The sequence below is a fragment of the Rhyacophila brunnea genome, unplaced genomic scaffold (assembly GCF_057557595.1).
Source record: "Rhyacophila brunnea isolate RB1 unplaced genomic scaffold, BYU_Rbru_1.0 scaffold_11, whole genome shotgun sequence".
Classification (NCBI taxonomy): Eukaryota; Metazoa; Arthropoda; class Insecta; order Trichoptera; family Rhyacophilidae; genus Rhyacophila; species Rhyacophila brunnea.
Genome location: NW_028232763.1, coordinates 24,812,053 through 24,835,867, shown reverse-complemented (window position 1 = coordinate 24,835,867; position 23,815 = coordinate 24,812,053). Strand labels below are relative to the sequence as shown.

Below are 23,815 nucleotides of genomic sequence, written 5' to 3'. Positions count from 1 at the left end.
TGTGTAAGTTTGTCACATTTCCCTTCAACTTAACTCCAAACACACTGTCCACTAAGTTAAAGAATAATGTTATTTTTAATAGTAAGATATTTCTGTATCATAATACTATGCAATAAAGTAAATGTAAGACACATTCAATATATTAGAAGGCAGTTATTTGGGCTTTATGGCCAGACACAAAACCTTAATCCAAGGTTATGGCTTCTACATTTATATTTTACGTTCGCTATATAATATTATGAACGAGTAACAATACGGCACTTCTATAGTTGCTTCTTTCATTTAAAATCGTTATACTATGCTTGGGTGTTCCAGCCAATCATCACATTGGGCAGCATAATTTTGTACTAATAAGGAATATTGGTGACTGCAATACCCTAGCCATGGCGTCATTAGGCCCGCCAATTGCTTCTCACATTTAAAAGGATATTGTAAGTTAAAATAATTTTCAATTGTTTTTAAGTCCAGTCGGCAGCCTAGCCCACTGAAAAATAAAGAATTTGTTGTGCACACCAACACTGGTTAGTGAAAATACACTATGAACGCACAATTAGGTGCGTTGAATGACAACATTTCATATTTAAAAGATGAACATTGGTGGCAACAACCCTGGTCGTATCAGTCAGTGCAACGATACTAAACCTTTTTTTCTTCGGGCCAAATACATATATTTGTAAAGTAACGCGGGCCGCATCACTACTGGTGTGACAAAAAAAATCATGAAACCTACCCTTTTTTACAAAACATTTTTGAGATTTTCAAAATAATAAACTAAAACAGAATAATAATTTACTTATCTGTTCGTCAAAAATTACAATAGTGAAAAAAGTAAAACCCAAAAATCATGTTCCTGATAATAAATGTGTTTCGGGCCACACGTAAAAGCTTGAAGGGCTGCAGGTTGAGTATTGCTGAGTTAGTGTGTAGATTGAGTACTTGTATTGAAAGAGCTACTAATTTGTCAAACCTTGGATAAGAAATAAAATTTATGGTGACAAGAATCAGAATGACCTGACTTGCCATTCTGAAAACTAAAATAATATATCAATGATGTATAATAATTACAAAAATGTAATATTGGTAGTCTACCTGAGAACAAGTGCAACAATAACACTGAGATAACTGAACATTGATAATATAAACCGTTTTTGACATGTATCAATGTACAGGACAAGTTTCTCACAAAAAAAACAGATATCCTCACCTTTCCAAATTGCTTCAGCGCCAGACACCATCCATCCTTAGTCGAGACCTAATATTTTGCTCTGAATATGATCTGCATGAATTAAAACTATATTTTTTGTCCCATGCTTACAGACAGTAAAATAATAAATTGAATCCTTCGTATAGAGCAGCATCTTGTACATTCATTGTTTTTACCATGTACCCCCATTTACATATTTCAAGAGAGAAATTCAGCAGGCTTCAGTGCGACCTAATTCGACTAATAGAACAAGAGCGATGCTCGTGAGTACCTAAAGATGGGATGACAGAAGACCATCCAATTGTTGGAGTATCTACGCTGACAGATAATTCCTATCGATTCTGGAATCCAAAGCACCACGTTTTCGATACAAGTAGTTGACTGCCTAGTTTCATTAGTCTAGGCTCCTTGTTAATCAGATTTCTTCGAATCTCCACACTACTTCCACCCAATGTTTCCCGATCCAGATTGAAGAGATTATTTTCAATTATGTTCCTATTTGTATTACTGGTATAATGATAGCAATGTTTGAACTTTATGTGAGCGAGCGATTACTAAAAGATACTGATAAACATTTCAGCAGTTGATAGTTTTTCAGCCGAATACAGGCATGTAGTTTATATTTGAATAGGTAACAACTCAAGTCGTTGGGTTTATAATATTTATATCCCATTGAGAATTGTTTTTATGAAATTGTCGATCCATATTCTTTGGTCTGTTTCAACGAGGGTAATTGGAAGAAATGATCGACGGTCCGAGACATTTTTTGGAGTTTGTATTTTTTTTGTTTTATATTGATAATTATCTTAAAAAAATCAGTTTTATAAAAACGAAGTATTTAAAATTAAATTGAACGTAGTCACGGAGAAAAATATAAATATTCGATGGTCGGTTTTCCCGTCGTGGATGGCAGACGGCGAGTATCGAAGGGAATTTCTTTAGCTAGCGGAGCGTCGGAGTCGTCGGCTGACTGCAATCATTGCAACAAAACAACAACATGTATATTGACGATCAAACGAGGAAAGAGGCCATCGAGAGCCCGTTGCGGAGAATGCGAAGCGAGAAAAGTGATAACTGATAGTAAGTCATTTTGATTATCGCAGATTGTCGTACCTTAGTGACGGAGCGCTGGGCGTGGTCGCAGACATAGCCGGACGGCCGAGGGGCTAGTACCGGTCGAAAGCTTCCGGCCGAGAGTATCCGCCGTAGCCCTTGGCCTCGTCCTCCAATCCTCGTCCGCTAAAATTCATTCAAACGTCGCAACATCCAACAAGTTCTAGTCAAAGGGGGAGAGTTTGGCGGTGCCTCCGGAAGAGGGCAAGACAGCGAGAGGGACCTCTCAGGTTTGATAATAATTTCAGGGGGATTTTAAAGTAGACACAGTAATGACAGTAGATGCGATGTAAAAGTGATGGGTGGGTAAATGAAGACACTGTTGAGGTTTAATACCTTCCTCTGCCGACTGGTGATCGCGATCGGAAGCGGGATCCTCCATTGTAGCCGCCGCCACCGCCGCCTCCTCCGTTGCCATAGCTCTCGCGAGATCCATACTCCCTGCCGCTTCCGCCGCCGCCTCCGTAGCCACCTTCTCGTCCTCCGCCATAACCGCCTCTTCCGCCCCCTCCCCCGCCACCACTGTATGAGTCTCGGTCGAAGCTTCCCCGTCCGCCCCCGCCGCGGCCACCCCGGCCTCTGAACCCTCCGCTGCCCCCACCCCCGCCACGGCCGCTATCATAGCCCCCTCTAAACCCTCCCCGGAATCCGCCTCTGAAACCTCCGCCGCCCCTGTCCCCGCTGCCGCCCCTGCTTCCGCGGAATCCACCGCCTCCGCCCCGCCCTCCACCGCCGCGGTTGTTGCGGCGCCGAGATATCTCGACCCTCAGCTTGGAGCCCTGGACGTCGGAGCCGTTGAGACCGTCGCAAGCGTTTTCCGCTTCGTCAAGGTTCTCGAACTCGATGAACGCAAAGCCGGGCGGGTTGAACGCCACCCAGATCGACGTCAGTTTTCCGTACTTGTCGAACTCTTTCTCTAAATCCTCCTTCTTGATGTTCTCCGAGAGGCCTCCCACGTACACCCGGGTGCCCTCGGAGTAACCGCCGCCGCCGCTGCTCATGTCGGAGAAGTTCGATTGGCGATCACTGTGGAGCAGATACGGAGATTTGGGCGAAGTTATTATGCGCTACGGCTGTCATGCTAGTTATTTTTTCGAAAATTCAATAATCGCCGGCCGGAGCGTGATTCGAGGCGGCCCGGCGCCTGACTTGTCAAAATATCAAACTACACTCTCAGAGCGAACCGCCGGTCCAGTCGTGAGGATTCATCAGAAAATTATATAGCATTTTTGAAATACACTACCGAGTGTGACCCCGAAGCGAAATAAACATCGGCGTATCACTTCATATTTCTATAGAATCGAGAAGCCATTTTATGTGGGAAAAATCGGCAATGGCCGCGAAATTCTATTGCAATATTCGCCGGTAACCTACAAAAATAAACAAGAATAGATTAAACAGACGACAGCGGAGTACGCGATAGTCGTCTGTAAATCTGTACATTGAATTTGGTGGTAATTTACCGCAACTGGATTTCGAAGAAAAGATCGCACGAAGCCTGCTGAAAATCGTCGGGGTGGAAAAAGAATGGCGGCAATTCGGCGATGGCGCAGTTAGTGAGCGTCGCTAGTGGGCCCGCGCAAACTTAATTAGCTTTCATCCTTTTCTCTCGTATGCATAAAGAGCAGGCTAGACATACAATCAATAAATAGATGAACATGAACATCGCATCTCGCAACTGCGCTGTACTGTATTGAATGTTGGCATTATACAAAAATACAAACGAATATTTTCGATGGTTTGATTATTATTTGTTCGATAATAAATCGAAATATAATAATTAAATATTGTAGGTACGCTAGGGACGTCATTAAAATATTAATAATAATTTAGTCCATATCGCACCCCCAGTAAAATACTGTAGTAATCCAGAAAATGGCATTTTGCAGGAGAGCCATTTGAAGTTTCAAATATTCTTTGTAAATACAGGAAAAGTCTGAATGTAAAAATTATTCCTCATTTTTATGGAAAAACATGATCTATTTTCAACTGTATTCATCATTTTTCTCTAAAACATATACAAATAAAGATATTTGAATATTTCTGAGTTACGACAGTATTTTATTAGGATATTTGAAAATTTCATGGTAAAATTTGAATCAACTCAATATTTTCTATGTAAATTTCCCTACCATCACTCTAATAATTTCAACTAATTTGTTGGGCACTGTAATGCCGGCGCTCCATTGGCACGCAAGTCAGACGATTTACAGTCTTCGGACTTTTTTTTCGCGTGGAGCACCCCAGGTCTGCGAACTTTTTAATCCGCAGACCAGGCTCGTTGGATTTCAAACATGTTTGATATTTTACTCGCCGAGCCGCTGAAATTCGTACGTTCACCACGCTTTACCGTCACATTATTTATATCTATGCCGACGGACGACAGCGCCATCATTATTTTACTGTCATTCAAAGTGTTCGGACATCTCACATCGATAACAACAATGGTAGATCTACGAGTGCATTCGAAAAGTTTCTTGGAAGATTTTATTAGTTGTTTTAAAGACAACCCATCGTTGTGGAAGACGACCAGCCCACTATACAAGAATCGTGATGCCAAGTCCTTGGCGTATGCGGAACTTTTGGAGATTTTAATCAAGGTGGAGCCGCAGGCAAGGGTCGACGATGTTAAAAAGAAAATACAGACATTGAGGTCGGGTTACAGAAAGGAGAGAAATAAAGTAAGGACATCATATCGAAGCGGAGCCGGCACAGACGCAGTTTATCTACCCAAACTGTGGTACTATAAAAATTTGGAGTTCTTGAACGACCAAATGGAAGGTACGTAGGAATGCTTTAAAGCTATTTATTATACACGTGCAGATTATGAAATTGTCGTACCTAGCTCTGAAAGTGACATCGCATTAGATTAGCTACTATTAAGCAATTAAAACATACAGCTATGAATCATTTCTAGTCACAATAAAATTTCTTATTCTTTGCCGAGGTAGGTAATAAATAATAATAATATATAGGTACGAGGGAATGCTTTAAAGCTATTTATTATACACGTGCAGACTATGACATTGTCGTATCTCTGAAAGTGACATCGCATTAGATTAGCTACTATTAAGCAATTAAAACATACAGCTATGAATCATTTCTAGTCACAATAAAATCATTTATTCTTTGCTGAGGTAGGTAAGAAATAATAATATATAGGTACGATCATGGCGGTGGAAGCGCGGCTTATTGAGCCGTGGTCGGGTCCCAGGTTCAAATCCTGGGTCTGACAAGTACACATTGAATTTCAATTTGTGTATGAGTCAGAGTATGGACCTAATATGTTGAGCAAGTGGCTGACATCCATTTCTCGTAAAAACAAAATCTGTCAATACAAACCTCCACTCCGTGGAGGTCCATATTATGATCGGACATGGTCGAAAGAAGAAGAAAAGAAATGATCATAAAATCAAAAATCGCTCGAGTTAGGTTCCTTCAGAGACAATCAATAAATCGTCAATCATCAATCAAAATTAATGGTACAGTTTGGTTATGAGGAATACAGCGGAAAACACATTTTGAAAATACCCGATATACTGGATTACACCAATTATACCAATATCAATATTAACCGTATGAAGGAATGGGTACTTAGGGGAGAGATAATAAAAAACAAGTTTGAGTATTATGTTGTATTTTAACAATTTACATTTTGTTTTACAGAATCGAGCTCAATATCCAGCATGGTGGACGATTTGGAAAACATGTCTCCTGATGAGAGTTACTCCAACTCGTTAAACAACGAAGATTGTATTGAGGTAAAACATTTTAACTAAATTGTTACATTGGTTTAATTTATCTATTGCTTATCATACTTTCTTGCCATGTGACAGCCCCGGTAGTATTAAAATATTTTTCGAAATCTCCTCGCGCTTTCTTAGCATTGGCAGTCAAGTTCCGATTAGTCGTTGCTTCCAAAGGCGCTAAGGTGTCCTGTGACCTCAGTCCGAGCTCTATTAAACCTGTCTCAGGATTTTCCCTATCAAGGTCATGAGAAGGAGTATAAGTATGTGTTGATTTGCGACGAAGAAAGTTGTGCAGCACACAGCAAGTTAATACAACTGTATAGATATTTTCAATTTTCATGTTTATTGGAGCTTGAAAAATGCGGAATCTAGCAGCTAAAATGCCAAAAACATTTTCTATAATTCGCCTGGCTCTGCATGTCCGATAATTATATATTCTTTTACTGTGATTTAATTGCCTTTGTGAATACGGCTTTATGAAATCGTTACGTAATGCAAAGGCTTCATTTATTTCAATTAATTAATTGTAAACAAATGGCAGTGCATCAGAATTAGCAGTAGGTTTTTTTGGTGCAGGTATTTTTAATCTGCCTTCGTCTAAACGTTTAAAAAAATCAGATTTTCTCAGTACGCCTCCATCAGAAATACGTCCATTTGTTCCAACATCAACATAAATAAATTCATAATTAGCATTTGCAATCGCCATCAAAACAATGCTGTGGAAATGTTTGTAATTATAAAAGTGGGAGCCGGCGCCTGCAGGTGGCACGATTGCAATGTTTTTCCCATCAACTGCGCCCAGGCAATTTGGAAATTGCCATTTACTATTAAATTCTTCTGCAATCGTCTCCATTTCTTCGTGCGTATCAGGGAACTGCAACAAAAAATAATCAACATTTTATTTACAGATAGAATATTCGCCTTCAACATCCACGTTGTCGACTACTCCAAGGTCGAATCTCAATAGAGCACCAGAACCCCCATCGTTCAAACGAAAAAAATCGAATGATAGCGCCAACAAAGTGTTAGAATTAATCACCGACAAACTAAGCAAGACTGAAGATGAATTTGATGTTTTTGGCAAAATGATGGCCATGAAACTACGATCGATGTCACAGGGACAAAGATTGCTGGCCGAGAAGCTGATGCATGAAGTTGCCTTTATGGGACAAAGTGACAAAATAATGCCAGCAACTACTGTTCATACTCAACCAGTTTATCGTATATTAAGCAAAAATGTACAAAAGCCGGTATAATAAATTAATGTTTTTTGTATGAATAAATATCTTGTAAAAATATTTGTTTTTTTGTTTGTTTTTATGCCTATAAACCTTAGCTTAAGCGATACAACAAATGGTAAGTATTTGAGCTATGTTAGCAAACCTATATTATTATGTGGCCTCATTTAGAAATCAAATTCCATGCTTGCTTTTCGAAGAATATGACTAGTATTACAATACATTCAACAGGAATAATTAAGCAGCTTGCTTACAGCCTATATGGAGAGTCCTGGCTAGGTACAGCATTCTAATGGTCTATTGAATATTTAGCATGTCAACGATGGCCTTATTTGTGACTATATATATACCTATCTCAAATGCATCTTGTCTGCCATTCTTATGATGTTGCCGTCTATGATTTATATAGGTAAAACAATCCACTAAACGTTCACTTTATAAGACCAACCAATGTCTACTTGTTAATGATATATTTGTAAATTTGCCCAACTTTATTAGATGACGTATAATATAATACACACCTTGAAATATTCTCCTTTCAAAACGTCAATGATGACTTGGCAAGTTTCGGGAATTATCTTGCCCAGAGTTTGTCTTCCAATCGCAGTTCTATAATGCAAGTCAGTGAATGTTCCGCCGGCAGCCAAAAATCGCAGGGTTGCACATAATCTATCATGAGGAGAAATAGCTTCCCTCATCATAGTATTTTTTTTTTTAATAAATGGGGAGACCAAATTATACAGTTCTGTGTATACATCCTCCGACATTCGCAAATAATTGCGGAAATCGCTCGGTTGCAAACGCAATTCTCGTATTAAATTTGTGTGGGATAATGTCGTTCGTTTCCTTATCCAATGTTTCACCCAGTATTTGTGTACCCTTTGCTTCGTTATTACATTATCTGCCACCCAATAACCCAAAAAACATAAAACGTCGGTATCATTTAACGCCATCACGATTTAACTGTCAGATATACGTATATTATCTATGCTGTCAAAGTCGACTGTTTTACTCGTCAAATTAATTATATACTCGTTTCGTTGAACGTCTGTTGGCCAGTAGCAGAACGTAGAAAAATCTGAAGACTTATTGTCGTCGGACTTTTGGCTCGCCAATGGAGCGCTGGCATAAAGGAATGTTTTCAAAATATTAAGTTATGGTACAATCTTTAAAGATTTATTGAAAAAAAACAAGAAAAATACAATTATTAGTTCAAAACAACAAAAAAATACTTAATTATTTTATTTAATGGGCAAATAAAATTTCTAGATACGATTTTTAATTTTTAAACATCACTTGGAAGAGAAGCAACAAAATCATGATAAAATTCACGATGTTTAGCATTTCAGAGAGAAAGCAAATCCTTCTTTTTAATTGTCGTTATTTTTGGCCGCTCTTGATATGCTTTGGATGAATCGAGACCATCCATCGGTAACGGTTTACCTATTTTCCATTGACGAACATTCAATTTACTACATTCTTCATGATAACTTGTTTTAAAAAATAATGTATGGATAGTCTCTGTCTACTTTTATAACTTTAATCTTCTGCCACAAAAATTTTTCTCCATTTTCATAAGTGTTGTAATTTTTACCGATTTCATCTGCTAGTTTTTTCTTGTTGTGAAAATTATTTGTTGTCATGGGTTTAACAATGTATGGTTGTCCTGTTTTATAACTTGTTTGTACAATGGTAATCATTTGGCCGGGCACAAATATTGGTCCACTTTTTAAAGCTCTAGTCTTCTGCTGCTCAATTGTAGAATGGACAATATCGCCTTCATTTTGGGTATGCCCGATGACCAAAAACTTATGAGAGATCGTTTTATTTTTTTGTGAATTCCTGATGGCATATAAAAACATTGCAGCAATGTATTTATTTTTATTCTACCCGGCACAATTGTCTCTGTAAAAAATAAAATGCTCAATGTGATGATATTTTTCACATGCAATGTAATCGAGTACACAGCTACCAATTTCATTGGATCTTCATGCAGCTTGACTCTCATCCCACATGTATCAGTTTGCAATATTTTCAGTGATATTATAGACTGTAAGATTGTACATTGCCGACTTTCGTTTATAATAGAAAGTTGACACATTTCCGCAAGGAAGCGGTAAAACAGCCTGCAAATCATATACAGCTACATTAATGACGCTGTTTTGGCCATTAGTTAGGGACTCTGCTACGTCTTTGGTCTTTTCATCCCTTGCCTCTTTTTTTCCAGGTTGATGTGTCTCATACTTTTCTTGAAGTTGTTCTTTTTCTTCTGGTGAACAATTATTGTATGGGTCGCATTCAACCCACAAATCTTTTTTAGGCTTAAAGAAGCCAATATTAAATTCGTCATTAAATATGGATGTGTATAATAGTGTTATTTTCCAAATGGCATATTGCTGTCAGCTTGTTGTTTTTTGTATAACCGATACATTTCAGCAATTGTTAATTTACCATCTAAATACAATCTAGATGTCTGTGCACGCAAATAATGTTACTCGATCACTGGAAAGACTTAATGTGAGTTTTTATATCATTTTTTAAATCATCTTCAATTTTTTTGTGATTGCCATGGTGACCTCTTTGTTCTGGAATTGGCGTTCCGAAAAGAAGATCCCTTGTTTTCCACACAGTGGAGCAGTACCTTTCACTCACCCCAAATGTGTTGATAAAGTATTTTTTGCATACTTCTTGTATTTTACTTCCATTTAATTGAAGTTGATAACAAACATTGTTGCCTCTGCTGCTTCCAGTTTTTTTGTTTGAATACTTTGGAACAATAATATCCATGCAACTAGTGAGAAAATTACGATGTATCTCAAGATCTTACTGTAGTAACAGAGTTACAACAGTATTTTTTTGAAAAATATTGTTTTAGTTTTTTAGAAAGCTTCTTGTAAAATACTGTCGTAACTTAGTTACAACACTATTTTATTATCGATTTAACAGTTTTCGGAAAGTAATGTACTGTATTAAATGCTTTCTCTCTGACAATATTTGAGTTTCAGATATGACAATATTTTATTAAAATAGCAAAAAAAAATACGAATCCAACCACATCCATAACTCGAAAACGCCGATTTCAGACTTACGACAGTATCTTACTGGGGGTGCGATATATTGATGATAGTGACATTTTTTGGTACTGTTCGGTTATCAGGAATACAGCGGAAAGCACATTTTGAAAATACCCGATATACTGGATTATTTGTTAGTTTGGGTTAGTTTAGATTGGGTAAGGTTATGTTAGGTTAACTTAACCGAACAAATAATCCAGTTTATCGGCTATTTTCAAAATGTGTTTTCCGCTGTATTCCTGATAACCGAACAGTACCCATTTTTTTTAGACCATGTCCGATCCTAATAGGATCATATGGGCCTCCACAGAGTAGAAGTTTGTATTAACATATTTTTGTTTTTTACGAGAAATGGATGTCAGCCAATCTCAATCGCTCAATCTATTTGGTCCATACCCTGACTCACATTTGAAAAACAATATGTGTACTTGCCAGACCCAGGATTCGAACCTGAGACCCACGGTGTGGTAGTCCAACGCTTATACAAAGTAATAATAACGGCTATTAACTTTTTATATTATTCATGTAGCACCGAAAATGTGTAGTGCTCGAAGAGCTGATGCTCCGGATGTATTTTTAAGGGTGGGAATTAATCGCACATTGCAATAATCAAAATTCACAAAAAAAAAATAACTTTAACATTTGGAAAATAGTTTTCACATATATTAAATGATTTCACAAATAAATAGATGAGATCACATAAAATAGTTTGTTTCACAAAACAAAAATCATACATCACTCATTGTAAAAATATAAATTCACTCAATTTTGACAACTGTACACATTGGTAAAATTGTTTTCACCGAAACCGATAAATAATAATATATCGCACAAAGAAAAGGTAGAAATTCATAAATGTCAAATAATTGTAGCGGCAATACAATTTATCAGAAGGCAATCGCAAAAATGATGCTTTGCTGCTGACGATTTGCTGCTGTTGGTTAATAGAATTACATAATGAAACGGACGAATAATAAACCTTGTTTCAAAACTACTTCTTTTTTTATATTTTTTAACATATACAGTATAACCCCTATTTTACGTTTTTTAAGGGACTGGAAAAAAAACCTAATTGGAAGGAAAATGTAAAAAAGAACATTAAAATTTTATGTTTCTATAAAAATAACGTTTTATTAAAAAACAACATTCAATTAAAATTTTTATTGAAAAAATCATGTATATTTGTTGCATTTTTGTTATGTAATTCTCTTTCAAGACTATATAAACATTTAAAAGTATCATCTTGGATATCAGCAAAGTTTGTAAAGTAGGTTTTTAAACCCTCAGTGAACCTCATTGCTTCTTCTTTTGTCCTCTTCTTCATCAGACAGTTCTTCAGAAGCGCGCGTAACTCGCATATTTTTAATATTTCCGACGTAAATCGCGGGAAAGAAAAACGTAAATGCGGGTATTAAATGTACTGAAATACATTGGGACTGAAAAAATTACACGCAATTGCCGGGAAAACGTGAATTCTGGGCACGTAAAAACGAGGTTATACTGTAATACCAATTACAACTTTTTACCTGGAGCAAGTATTAGGTCCCAGAGCCCTTTGGCTTTAATTAATTATCTTCTGTCAAAACTATCGAACTTCATGCTTAAGTGGTATGTTTATAGCACTACGATCAAATTTCAGTTTCATGCCGCGGCCTGAATATAGTGGGTATGTAGGTACCTACATTAGGATAATAATTTTTTTTTTATTCGATACTGGATAGAAGTAGGTACTTACACAAGAATATGACATTATTATTATTATTGAAATATATTTTTTTATGTAGAGTAGGTAAAATATTTATAGTGTTAAATTTAATATAATTATTACTGATTTGGCAAATACAAATTGTTTTATTGTATGAAAAATATTATAAATCTACAGCACAGAATACAAAGAAATTATTGCGCCAATTTGGTTAGTTAAAATGAATCAAGAAATTAATATTATAAAAATATTAAATTTATCAAACCAAACACATGGTATTCATACAGATAGGTATGTTTATTGACTATAGTCTAGTAGCCGGGGCCAAAAAATAAGTCTGGCCAAATCTGATTTTTGGATGACACCGTTTGGAGTCTTGATAAAAAAATATTTTCAACCTCGCCACAAATCGGCCAGCCATGCCATTAAGGAAAAATGGTTTTTCACAATCTCTTTACCAGTAGGTACATATTATAACGATAAAAATAATTATTATCAATTTTGTTGAAAACACACTTGACTTGATGTATTCAAAATATATTATTAAAAATTGTATGGTAATTATTAAGAATTAAAATAAAAACATACTACACCCCCAACTACCCTGCACTGAACTTTTAAAATTTTCATCCATTGAATCCAAAATTTCATTGATTTAATCACATAGAAAAAGCAAAGATCTATCTAAAATAGCCCAAACCAACTTTCAATAGCTTTTGACTTTTTTTGTACTCACATTACTGTATTTTTTTTTATTACTTATTATAATGTAATTATTTGATTATACTCACATTACAATTAAGGTGCATATTTCAATTTCGCATAATATATGTCCTTAATTTAATCTGCTAATTATTTACCCAATTTAATTGAGAGTTTGTGTGTAAGACAGTGTCTATTAGTAAATCAATTAAAATCACAATGTGTGGGATATTTTAATCTTTTGTAAATCATAACGAACTCGATACATTATAGGAGCCAAATCAATAATGAATAATCACCAGTTCAGAGGGGTAGAATGATGGCAAAATTTTTTCATAGAGAACTCTCCACTCGGTACCTTATGTGTAGAATTTTTGTTTTTATAGCTCCAATAAAACACAGTAATCTTACAAAATTTATATATTTTCTTCACAAACATAAATAAATACAGAAAATGCTAAATATATTCTAAGATGAGCTACTCAAACTAGCCATCAATAATTCCATTTTATTGAGAAAGTTCTTCCCTTCCATTTCATCGAATCGAACTTCTTTGAATGAGCCACCCAAATGTTCCCATTTTCGTTCTTGTACCAGTTGACCAGCGAAAAAATCTTTTCTCGGTGACTGCGCAATGGATACTTGAATTCCACTCGATGGCTCACATCGGACAGATATCATTCTATCACCTGAAAAAGACACTTGATGGATGAAAATGTTTTACAGCATTTTAGGGCCACTAATTTTATTAGTAATGACCGATACCCAGTACAAACCTAAATAAAAACTGAAGAACCTTCTAGATAAAATATAGACACATTAATGATAATATTAATCGAAAACATGAATAATCCGAATAATTAATTTTTATTTCATTTTAAAATCCGTGTATGGAGCGTGAATATGTTGATAAGTCTAAAAACATAAATTCTCAGGGCAGCTATTTATATGCTTGGCTTTCTGTGGTAAATCAGAATATATTATGTTTTTGGTTAAATTTTAGAACAATGTTTGTAAATATTCAACAAACTAAAATTTAATAACATTCCTGATTTACCACAGAAAGCCAAACGTACAAATAGACGCCCTGAGAATTTATTTTTTATTATTATTATTTATTCACACAATACACGGAAATACTGTTATATAAAAAGATGTTGCATATATAATACATATTATAGAGCAGGGGGGGGGCAAACTGCAGGCCCGCCATCATTAATTGTACTTCTGATTACGAATAACTTTTTTATAATTTTTGAAGAATTTGTTGTTTCGTAAATGTATTATCTCAGTACGTCTTCCTTGCGTCTCGTCTCACACTATGTAACCACTATTTTCTACGTTGAACATTGTGACACATTTAAATACTTTTAACTCCGGTTGCAAGGAAAAAAAATATATGCCCATGATATGGTAAAAAGTTTGAATGGATTTCAATTAAAACTCAAGTTATTCCTTCGACAAATATCGAATAACAACGTGGACCACTTTCCAACTTTGAAGTTGCTGAATATACCAGAATATAAATTTGAAGAATATGGTAAAATTATTAAAGCTCTGAATGACGATTTTTCACAAAGATTTGGTGACTTCCGAAGAATTGAGACAAGTTTAGCAATAGTACGCGATCCATTTTCAACAGATATTGATAGTGTACTGACAGAGCTACAACTTGAGATTATTGATCTGCAGTGTGACACTGATTTAAGAGAATTGCATCGTCGTGAAGAAATCTCCAAATTTTACAATGCCCTTAATAAAGCAAATGTCAGTTTTTCATATTTCCCAGTTGATATGCAACAAACAATGTTATTTTGACATTTGAAATGCTCTATTAAAGTTAGTAGCAGTAGCGAATTCGTATTTTAATAGGCAAAACTATTGACATTAAAAAATAGTTCAATTAAACTAATTAAATACTGCTTTATCAAACCTTTAGAATTTTATTTATTTGTTATTTCTGAGAAATACACTAAAATACTATTTATAATTTAAAAAAAATGTCATTGGTTTCTTTTTTTATCATCCTTTTGAACAGCATCTAAGGTAAAATCAACTTTTCATACTATTCAAAAGGTAGGTAGACATTGGTTTTTACATAATGAATAATTTCCTTATTAACATACAAACTTACAGAGAAAAAAATAATTCAATGTAGATATTAGACTTTTCAAGATTCAGTAGGGTGTAGAACTTTGAAAAATCATGGGAGTTTTATGTCTGAATGCAGCCTTATTAGAAAATCTGCGAGATTGACTTGTAGCTAACCTAATTGCTGGACGAGTCGCTTATTTGCTTTAATTTCATACATTTAGGCTCTATCTCTATGGAAGAATGTATTTATCAACATCTTTGATTACAAATATCTATTACAATCGATGTTGTGTGATTTTTGTTTGTTTTGAGAATTAGAAGGATATTATAATATATATCTTGTAAAATTTGTTCAGCCACGATGGTCTCGCAGGTTACGCGTCGGCCTATAGCGTTGTGGGGCCCAGGTTCGAATCCTGGGTTTGGCAAGTACACATATTGTTTTTCAATTTATGTATCAGTCAGATTATGGACCTAATAGGTTGAGCAAGTGGCTGACATCCGTTTTTCATAAAAACAAAATCTGTTAATACAAACCTCCACTCTGTGGAGGCTGATACACCCCTGTTACAGGCGGGCTTCTCCCGGTGTAAAATAATCATTTAGTAGCTCAAGTCGAAACGTAACCCTGACCTCTAGAAACGGCTTCATAAAACATCTAATCTGATTCCTTGCTCAACCACGTAAGTATTTTTTTTAATTTAAAAAGTAAAAATGATGATGGATGAAAGAGATAATTTTAAGACTAAATATAAGGATTCAAAAATAATAAATTTTGCCGCGCTTGTCGGCAACGTCCAAATTTCGACGCGCCTGCGCCAGGGTCAGGCTCGTGATTCGCCGAATCAAAGATCACGCGATAAAATTTGGCCAATCACGAGAGTCCTTTTTGCTGGAATGGCGTGGGTACGCGAAGTTTGAAAAAGAAAAAAGTAATTAGTAAGCGTCCCCTTTCCGATAGGATAGGACCTGCGAAACTTATTGTTAAAACAAAATATGTAAACGTTTAAAGAAAATGTAAAATATAAGAAGACCACGTTACGAGCACGAAAGACCGTGTTTTATTTATACTCCAACCGTTTGAATTTTTTTTTTTTGTGAATCCGGGGTTCGATGGACTCCTGAGCTAGCCGCTGGAACCCCGGGGATCTCAATGGCGCCTTGGCAACGTGAAGCTCGAAGAATCGCATGGATTCTTCCGAACCCGCGAAATAAAATTTACGCCCGCGAACGCTAAATAAAAGTTTATGATCCAGGAGCCGGAACAACCAAGAAATGGTTAACTAAAAAGTGGACTCCGACGTGACCCTTATCAAAGAAGAAGTGCTGTCTCCAACATCAAACCGGGAGAGCCCTCCTCTGGTGTTCGAAGACAGTCCACATACGGAGCTGACCGCGCCTAGCGTCGTGCTGGAGACCGTAGCACCAGCGCGTCTCGTCATCGACGACACATCATCGACGGTATCCAGCGAGGAGGGCTCGTAGAGGCCACGGCCCACTCACGACGAAAAACGGCGAGCAAAATGCCGATTTTCCTAGGGTATCACTAACATGTCGTGTACCCTAGTCGACCACGGGATGTTCGGTGAGGAGAGAAAAAGGAAACGCGAGGCCAGGGAGCCTCACAAGAGGGCTGAAAAGGCGCGCAAGCTGAGATGAATCGAATCTGTGCGGGCGCAGGCTCGACCACGAGGAGATGAAGCAGGACCAGTTGCCAACCCTCGAGTCAAGGGTGAACGCCGAGTTGCTGTTGGAAGTGAAATGTGTAGATTATACGAATAAAACATCCGGAAATTCTTCTAATTACGGATATAAAGTTAATTAAGGACCAACTTTCTGAGCCTTGTAATCTTAAGTTCATTAGTACGAAAAATGTACATTCTAGTTTTAAAAATAACACTTCGCAAAGTGACGCCAATTCTTTCCGTTCAAATAAAGTAAATATGAATGAATTCGAAAACATTAACATTGAAAATCGCAAACAATTTTATAAACGGGAAAGAGGATATTCTACAGTAGCGCGAAACCTGTTTCAAAGTTACGCCGTGTTAATAATTTGAATCCAAAGAGAAACGAGGAAAATAGTATACGACCGTCACTATTATTTCTTTACAAATTACCAATCGTAAATTTAACACAGCGAAAACGGAACGGGAATAATAAGGCATCACTCGACGAAAGTTGTTATGTTAAATTTTAATAATACGTTAAAATTAGGTATAAGAGGATGAAAGTAGAGATTGTATGCTTGTGAAAAAAAAAAATGAGTCAATAAGCCGTAAATTTCTCAACGGGGTTTCAATTATGAAAAAAAATAATAATAATAATAAAACGTGAGAGGCACCGCAAATCGGCGCGGCGCGCCTTTGGAATAGGATGTCGGGCGCGTAAAACGAAACAACCATTTTTTTTTTTTTAAATAAAATGGGTTTCACTAAAAATAAAGTTAATTACACAGTTTTAAGTGTACTGATTCAGAAATAAATATAATGAGAGGGTGGAATATTTCAATTTTTAATATCAATGTGATTTATACAGTCAATACAATGTTGCAAAATAATTATGGGTATTAGGGTAAAATATTAAATGTGATAGTAAGTACCATAAGTACAATGGGAAGATTTTATATAAAATTAGTAGCTATTTAATGTATGGGGTAGGAGTAATTAATAAAGTAAACTCGAATAAATTTAAAGTACAGGAAGTCTAATGAACGAATAAATTACTAAAGAAAGAGAAAGAATAAATACAGATGAAGACAATTTGGAAGCACAAAGGGAGCCACCTCTCGAAGTAAGCGCATCCAAAGGCAGCGTAGCCGAAAATTCATGATACCAAAGCTTGATGGTGTGGAGAGTGCGCACTCTCCTTTCTCGCGCAGGTTCATGGAGAGACTAGGGACGTGACGCTTGAAAGATATCGTGAAACAACAAGAGGTACCTCCGAAGTGTAACCATCTATAAAAAAAAAAGAAAGGGAAAAGGATACTTATTGTGAAAATCCATCCTAGTACCTGTGGGAAAGCCGTGCCGCCGTCAACGAGCCTGGCCGTTGTACCGCTATACGATGCCTTGCCCGCAGTAATAGGGACAGATGGAGACACAGTACCTGTCCATCTATGAGGTGATACTCCAGAGACCAGCAGATCAGTGGAAAACTTTCCACAGGAAGATATCCACTGCTCAGAACGAGCCTGGCTCAATAGTAACGCCACTACCACGCCCTGGTTGCAAAGGCAGACGACGCCAAACGAGGTACGCTCCTATTGCACCAGAAGAAGAAAAACATAACACGAAATAATAATTCCGAACGAGGGCCAAACGTCTACAAATGTAGCCTCTCGGAATACAAAAAAACTTGACAGCCCAAGAGTCGAAGACTGCAGCTCCACGACCCCTTCGCTGACTAGTATAAAAGAACGAGAAGAATAACAAAACCATTACGAAAACAAAATAAACGCACGACATTACAGGAGAAAAATAAAATAATAATAAATTATGACAAATGATAATAAGAAAGGAAAATAAATCAAACTCATTCAGGAGACTTATTCAGGAGCATTGCTTTGAGCAGGAAAATAGTAATTAAAATAAATATAGAAACAATACGTAAAGTTAGTTGTTTTTTTTTTTTTTGTTAGACTAGTTAGATTGTAGTTGAATTTTTTTATATAAACTGTTATCATGCCATGTATTTAACGGATGAACAAGGAATTGGATGGGTGGCCGATGAGATCAGGGCGTACCTTTCGACTTTAATCCAGATGGGGCGAATGATACACCCCTGTTACAGGCGGGCTTCTCCCGGTGTAAAATAATCATTTAGTAGCTCAAGTCGAAACGTAACCCTGACCTCTAGAAACGGCTTCATAAAACATCTAATCTGATTCCTTGCTCAACCACGTAAGTATTTTTTTTAATTTAAAAAGTAAAAATGATGATGGATGAAAGAGATAATTTTAAGACTAAATATAAGGATTCAAAAATAATAAATTTTGCCGCGCTTGTCGGCAACGTCCAAATTTCGACGCGCCTGCGCCAGGGTCAGGCTCGTGATTCGCCGAATCAAAGATCACGCGATAAAATTTGGCCAATCACGAGAGTCCTTTTTGCTGGAATGGCGTGGGTACGCGAAGTTTGAAAAAGAAAAAAGTAATTAGTAAGCGTCCCCTTTCCGATAGGATAGGACCTGCGAAACTTATTGTTAAAACAAAATATGTAAACGTTTAAAGAAAATGTAAAATATAAGAAGACCACGTTACGAGCACGAAAGACCGTGTTTTATTTATACTCCAACCGTTTGAATTTTTTTTTTTTGTGAATCCGGGGTTCGATGGACTCCTGAGCTAGCCGCTGGAACCCCGGGGATCTCAAGGCCCATATGATTCTATTAGGATCGGACATGGTCGGAAAAAAAAAATCTTAAGGCTTATTTGACTTTTTTACTATTACCTATCGAATATCTATTTTTGCACCCATAAGATGTCTAATTATTGTACAAATCTACCAGATCCTTCAAGCCGAGAAATGTGGTGTTGCCTTCGCTAACTTTTGGAGCGACACATTGTAGCTATTGAAGACCTAACATGATGAAGAAGAAGACAAATTTACCCACACAGCTTTGCAAATCATGTCCATGGAAGAGAAAAACTTGTAAACCTCATAAATAATAGGAATCACTGTCGTTTTGTTAAGAGTTTGTACTTTTATTTTAATTAAAAAAATTAAAAATTCCATTCAAAACGAAAATTAGGCAGCTTTTATGTCTTCTGGAAAACAAGTTATTTTGAATTTATGAGGTTTACAAAATAGTTACAATAGCGGTATTATGAATGACACAACATTATGTGTTACCATTTGGAGAAGCCAGTAGACACGATGAAGCGTTTCCTAAAGGTTCGACGGGTCCTGAACCGAGATGCGAGCTTCCTGCCAAGAATTGCCAGCCCATACATCGACCCACCGCCTGTACTGCCACCATCTGATGCTGATATATCTAAAAAATAATGAGATGGATCTTTATAACCTGAACATTCGCATAGTTGTTGAATATATTTAAAATCAAACTATTTTAACTATCAGAATTGGTTAGGATGATTAAAACGTCTACATAGATTGTTATCTAAAAGTAAATAACGAACTGGGACCTGGCTGGGTAAAGCTTAAAATTGATGCACAGATGCAGATTGATTAAACGCAATATTAAGATATATTTTTTCATTACCTGGCAGTAAATGAGATCCCGTAACTCTTGAGGCTCGTAGGACATGTGCATCACCCGTCCATCTCTACAAATGCATTTGAGTGTTTTTTCACCTACATGCACCACCAAAGATGTACGGCATACTGCATCGTAGCTAAAAATATATTTTGATTAGTCCATAAGTTTTAAAAAAAACCAGCCTCAAAACGTAATCAAGAAATAAGAAAATTTAAAGTTTTCAAGTTAACAAAAATCTTTGTAGGTATAAATAAAATTATTGTAAGTCTAAACAGGGTATTGGAGAAGATATTATTATCTAATTCAAACAAATAATAATACATTTTCATCTTCGAATTTTGATTTTATCAATATATCCAAAATTAGGAAAGGGAAACAATGTATTGATATCAAAGAATTTGGACTATAAATAGAAGGTAGTCTTATACATTATTTCTGTTGAGATTTGAAAGTTGAGTAAGTCGATGAACTCCACAAATCGCTCAGTTGCCATTCCGATTTATTTTCATACGCAATGGTGGCCATATTTTTTTGTTCATTGTGATTACTTACATCAGCGTTTCCCAACCTTTTTTGGCTTGCGTACCACTTGTTAGTACATCACGCTTAATTGTACCACTTCGTAAAAATGATTGTATTTCAAAAAATTTGTTATTCTATTTGCATTATAAATTTTATAGGGTGACTATATTTCCCAGAACTCAATTTATTTAAGTTTAAAAAAAATACCAAAGGTTTTATTTTTTCTGATAAAAATGAGACATTTGAACTTTACATATCACAATGTATAAAAAGTATAAAAGTATAAAAAAAATGAAATGCGCCGCAGGCAATTTTTTTCCAAAAATTGTTTCGGTAATCCGAATGTTTCATGTGCAGATGTCACGAAAGAAATGAAGGTTTCATGCATCCATTGGAAAGCACTACCCCGCAGACTACACACTTGGGCTTAAGACAGTCTTCGTCTCCAGTACACGAAAATCCATATTTTATATATTCATTGCAGTATTTTCTCTTAACGCCTTTTTGAATAACTGAAGACTGCAAAATTTCAACTTTTTGCACTGAATTTTTAGAACTGTCATTTGGAGAACTTGGCAATACATCACTGTCCTTGTTTTGTTTGAGACTTTGGCACGTACCAGTTTTTAACCACTGATCCATGTCTTATTAAAAAAGAAAAAAGTTAATTAACACACGGGATCAATGAAGTTTAATAAACAAAGATGATACAATCACAAACAACAACGCACCTGTCACTCGTAAGCCGCGCGCTCAAATGAATGGAGTACAGCGCCATCATAACAATGACGGTGACATCTCAAGTTACTGATAGCTAACGCGCTAAATTTAAAAGTGCAATCCAAAAATACGATATTGATTGTTAGATTTTCTATCATCGACTGTACATACGAGGGTGGGTCAATAAGTCCTTAGAAAAGCCGACAAGTGGCGCGACTAGTACTGTAAGCGGTTTGTTTTCATGCAGCGGCACTACCGATTCAGTATGCTGCGAAGTTTCAATCAGATTGGTCGGGTTGTTGTGTGTTTTTCGTACATTTAAAAAAAAAATTTGCTTGTGGAAAATGGAAAAATGGAAAATGGAGAAAATTGAGTTTAGAGCTGTTATTAAACATTTTAATATAAAAGGGTTAACAGCAAAGGAAATAAAAAATGAGTTGGATTTAGTTCACGGCATATCTGCTCCTTCACTTGCAACTATTTATAACTGGTTAAATGAATTTAAACGTGGTCGTACATCAACAAAGGATGAACCACGCTCAGGACGTCCTGTAGAGGTGACTACACCAGAAATGATCAATAAAATCCACAATATGGTGTTAAGTGACCGAAGATTAAAGTTGAGTGAGATAATTGAGGTTACAGGGATCTCAAAAGGTAGCGTCATTTCTATTTTACATGACAAATTGGGCATGAAAAATATTTCTGCAAGATGGGTGCCGCGTTTGCTCACAGTTGACAATAAACGCAATAGGGTGGTGGCCTCTAAAGCCCTGTTGTCACTCATGCAACGCAATCCGGATGAATTTTTTCGTCGCTTTGTGACTGTAGATGAAACATGGATACACCACTATACTCCCGAGACGAAAGAACAGTCAAAGCAGTGGATTGCGAAGACAAACCATGTCCAAAGAAGGCGAAAACCGTAAAATCAGCTGGTAAGGTTATGGCTACTGTATTTTGGGATGCACGTGAAATTATTTTCGTTGACTATTTGGAAAAAGGAAAAACAATAACAGGGGATTATTATGCATCTTTATTGGACCAGCTAAAAAACGAAATTGAAGAAAAATGGCCTCATTTAAACAGGAAAAAAATCCTCTTTCATCAGGACAATGCCCGTGTTCACACATGTTTACGATCAATGGCTAAAATTGAAGAATTGAAGTTCGAATTGGTCGACCACCCACCGTATTCGCCAGATTTAGCCCCCAGTGACTTTTTCCTTTTCCCAAACTTAAAAAAATGGCTAAGTGGACAACGTTTTTTTTCAAATGAAGAAGTCATCGATCGGACAAATGCTTATTTTGAGGACCTTCCGAAAACTTATTTTTCTGACGGTTTAAAAAAAATTGAGAAACGTCTAACCAAGTGTATTGAGCTCCAAGGAGATTATGTTGAGAAATAAAAAAAAAAATACAAAAATAAAAACTGTTTTAATGCTTTTTTCTAAGGAATTATTGACCCACCCTCGTATTAACAACTGTACTGTATATTATTAATTATAATTATGAATTATAGAAAAAATACAATAGTTTAAATGTAATTTTTACTTTTTATGTCCGCCATTACTGATTATTTTTCGCGTACCACCAACTATCCACACGCGTACCACCGGTGGTACGCGTACCACAGGTTGGGAATCGCTGACTTACATGAGTGCAGTTATACACAAATTTGACATGATTTTTCAACTAAATAATAATGCCGAAGTGTAGTATGATTGGCTGGTTATCTACTCATCGAGTATCCTGTAAATTGGCAAATAAATGTCATAGCAGTAGTGTGAAGTTCTCTGCAAATTTACGTGCAATGCAAAGTCACCTGTACATAGCTAACATAATCAGTAGACCAGCAGGTCTATTCTAACATATCACTTAATATCAAAAAAGAGCTAATTGTGACATATAAATCACATTTATCACTTTACGTATTCTGGCGGTGAATTATGTAAAAAAGTTAACCGTCTGAACTGTCAAAAGGTAATATCTTTTTAACAGTCCCTCGCTTGACCGTGCTATGTTTGAGAACGAGACAGAGTATATCGATGTTACATATTGAGAATTGAGACAAAAGATCCGACTGTTTTGCTGCAATCGCAACGACATGACTAATAAAGTTGTAGGTTATGTTGATATGTCTGATGTGTCAATACAAAATTCTTGTGTTTGGCTCATTAACGACTAGATGGCGCTGGTTCGGCTTTATCTGCTTGTGTATGGTCTTATCCGCTTGGGTACGGCAGTACGAATTTGACCAACATGTCTACCAACCTAAATTTTCGATGTATTATGAATTAGAGATAGTCGCCGCTAATCGTTTAGTGAAAAGAATACCTTATGTGCTAACTTGGACAATGAAAATAATGGAAACGTGCTAAAGTGATAACCATTAAGAATAGACCTGTAGTGGTACTTTTTATTGCTTCGATTTCATGTATTTATAATATTATTTATGCTCCGTCTATATAGAAA

At 36.3% G+C, this 23,815-nt stretch overlaps 3 protein-coding genes across 3 annotated transcripts in view; 1 reads left to right on the top strand and 2 right to left on the bottom strand.

The window, feature by feature from the left end:
• Nucleotides 1–1,962: 1,962 nt before the first annotated feature.
• On the bottom strand, nt 1,963–3,879 carry Rsf1 (Repressor splicing factor 1). Its single transcript, XM_085960178.1, has 4 exons — nt 3,781–3,879; nt 2,654–3,343; nt 2,318–2,443; nt 1,963–2,174 (listed from the first exon to the last, which is right to left on the bottom strand). The coding sequence occupies exons 2-3, from the start codon at nt 3,316–3,318 to the stop codon at nt 2,371–2,373; spliced, it is 738 nt and encodes a 245-aa protein (XP_085816304.1). The 5' UTR covers nt 3,319–3,343; nt 3,781–3,879; the 3' UTR covers nt 1,963–2,174; nt 2,318–2,370.
• Nucleotides 3,880–4,708: 829 nt separating this feature from the next.
• On the top strand, nt 4,709–8,486 carry LOC147078516 (uncharacterized). Its single transcript, XM_085960177.1, has 3 exons — nt 4,709–5,098; nt 5,984–6,078; nt 6,975–8,486. The coding sequence occupies exons 1-3, from the start codon at nt 4,762–4,764 to the stop codon at nt 7,320–7,322; spliced, it is 780 nt and encodes a 259-aa protein (XP_085816303.1). The 5' UTR covers nt 4,709–4,761; the 3' UTR covers nt 7,323–8,486.
• A 4,704-nt stretch (nt 8,487–13,190) lies between these two features.
• MED17 (mediator complex subunit 17) overlaps nt 13,191–23,815 on the bottom strand; it is a 31,151-nt gene continuing 20,526 nt past the window's right edge. The window contains exons 9-11 of the mRNA XM_085960188.1: nt 20,103–20,235; nt 19,733–19,874; nt 13,191–13,474 (exon numbers count right to left, since the gene is read on the bottom strand). Of these exons, the coding sequence (XP_085816314.1) occupies nt 13,254–13,474; nt 19,733–19,874; nt 20,103–20,235 (496 nt within the window). The 3' untranslated portion in view covers nt 13,191–13,253. The remainder of the gene's footprint in view (nt 13,475–19,732; nt 19,875–20,102; nt 20,236–23,815) is intronic.

Excerpts from the sequence above, each read along its gene's own strand:
- LOC147078516 (XM_085960177.1), top strand. The coding sequence starts at position 4,762 with ATGGTAGATCTACGAGTGCATTCGAAAAGTTTCTTGGAAGATTTTATT. Across the intron at positions 5,099-5,983 it reads CTTGAACGACCAAATGGAAG|AATCGAGCTCAATATCCAGC; the intron begins GTACGTAGGAAT and ends TTTGTTTTACAG. Across the intron at positions 6,079-6,974 it reads ACAACGAAGATTGTATTGAG|ATAGAATATTCGCCTTCAAC; the intron begins GTAAAACATTTT and ends TTTTATTTACAG.
- Rsf1 (XM_085960178.1), bottom strand. The coding sequence starts at position 3,318 with ATGAGCAGCGGCGGCGGCGGTTACTCCGAGGGCACCCGGGTGTACGTG. Across the intron at positions 2,444-2,653 it reads TCACCAGTCGGCAGAGGAAG|CGGACGAGGATTGGAGGACG; the intron begins GTATTAAACCTC and ends AATGAATTTTAG.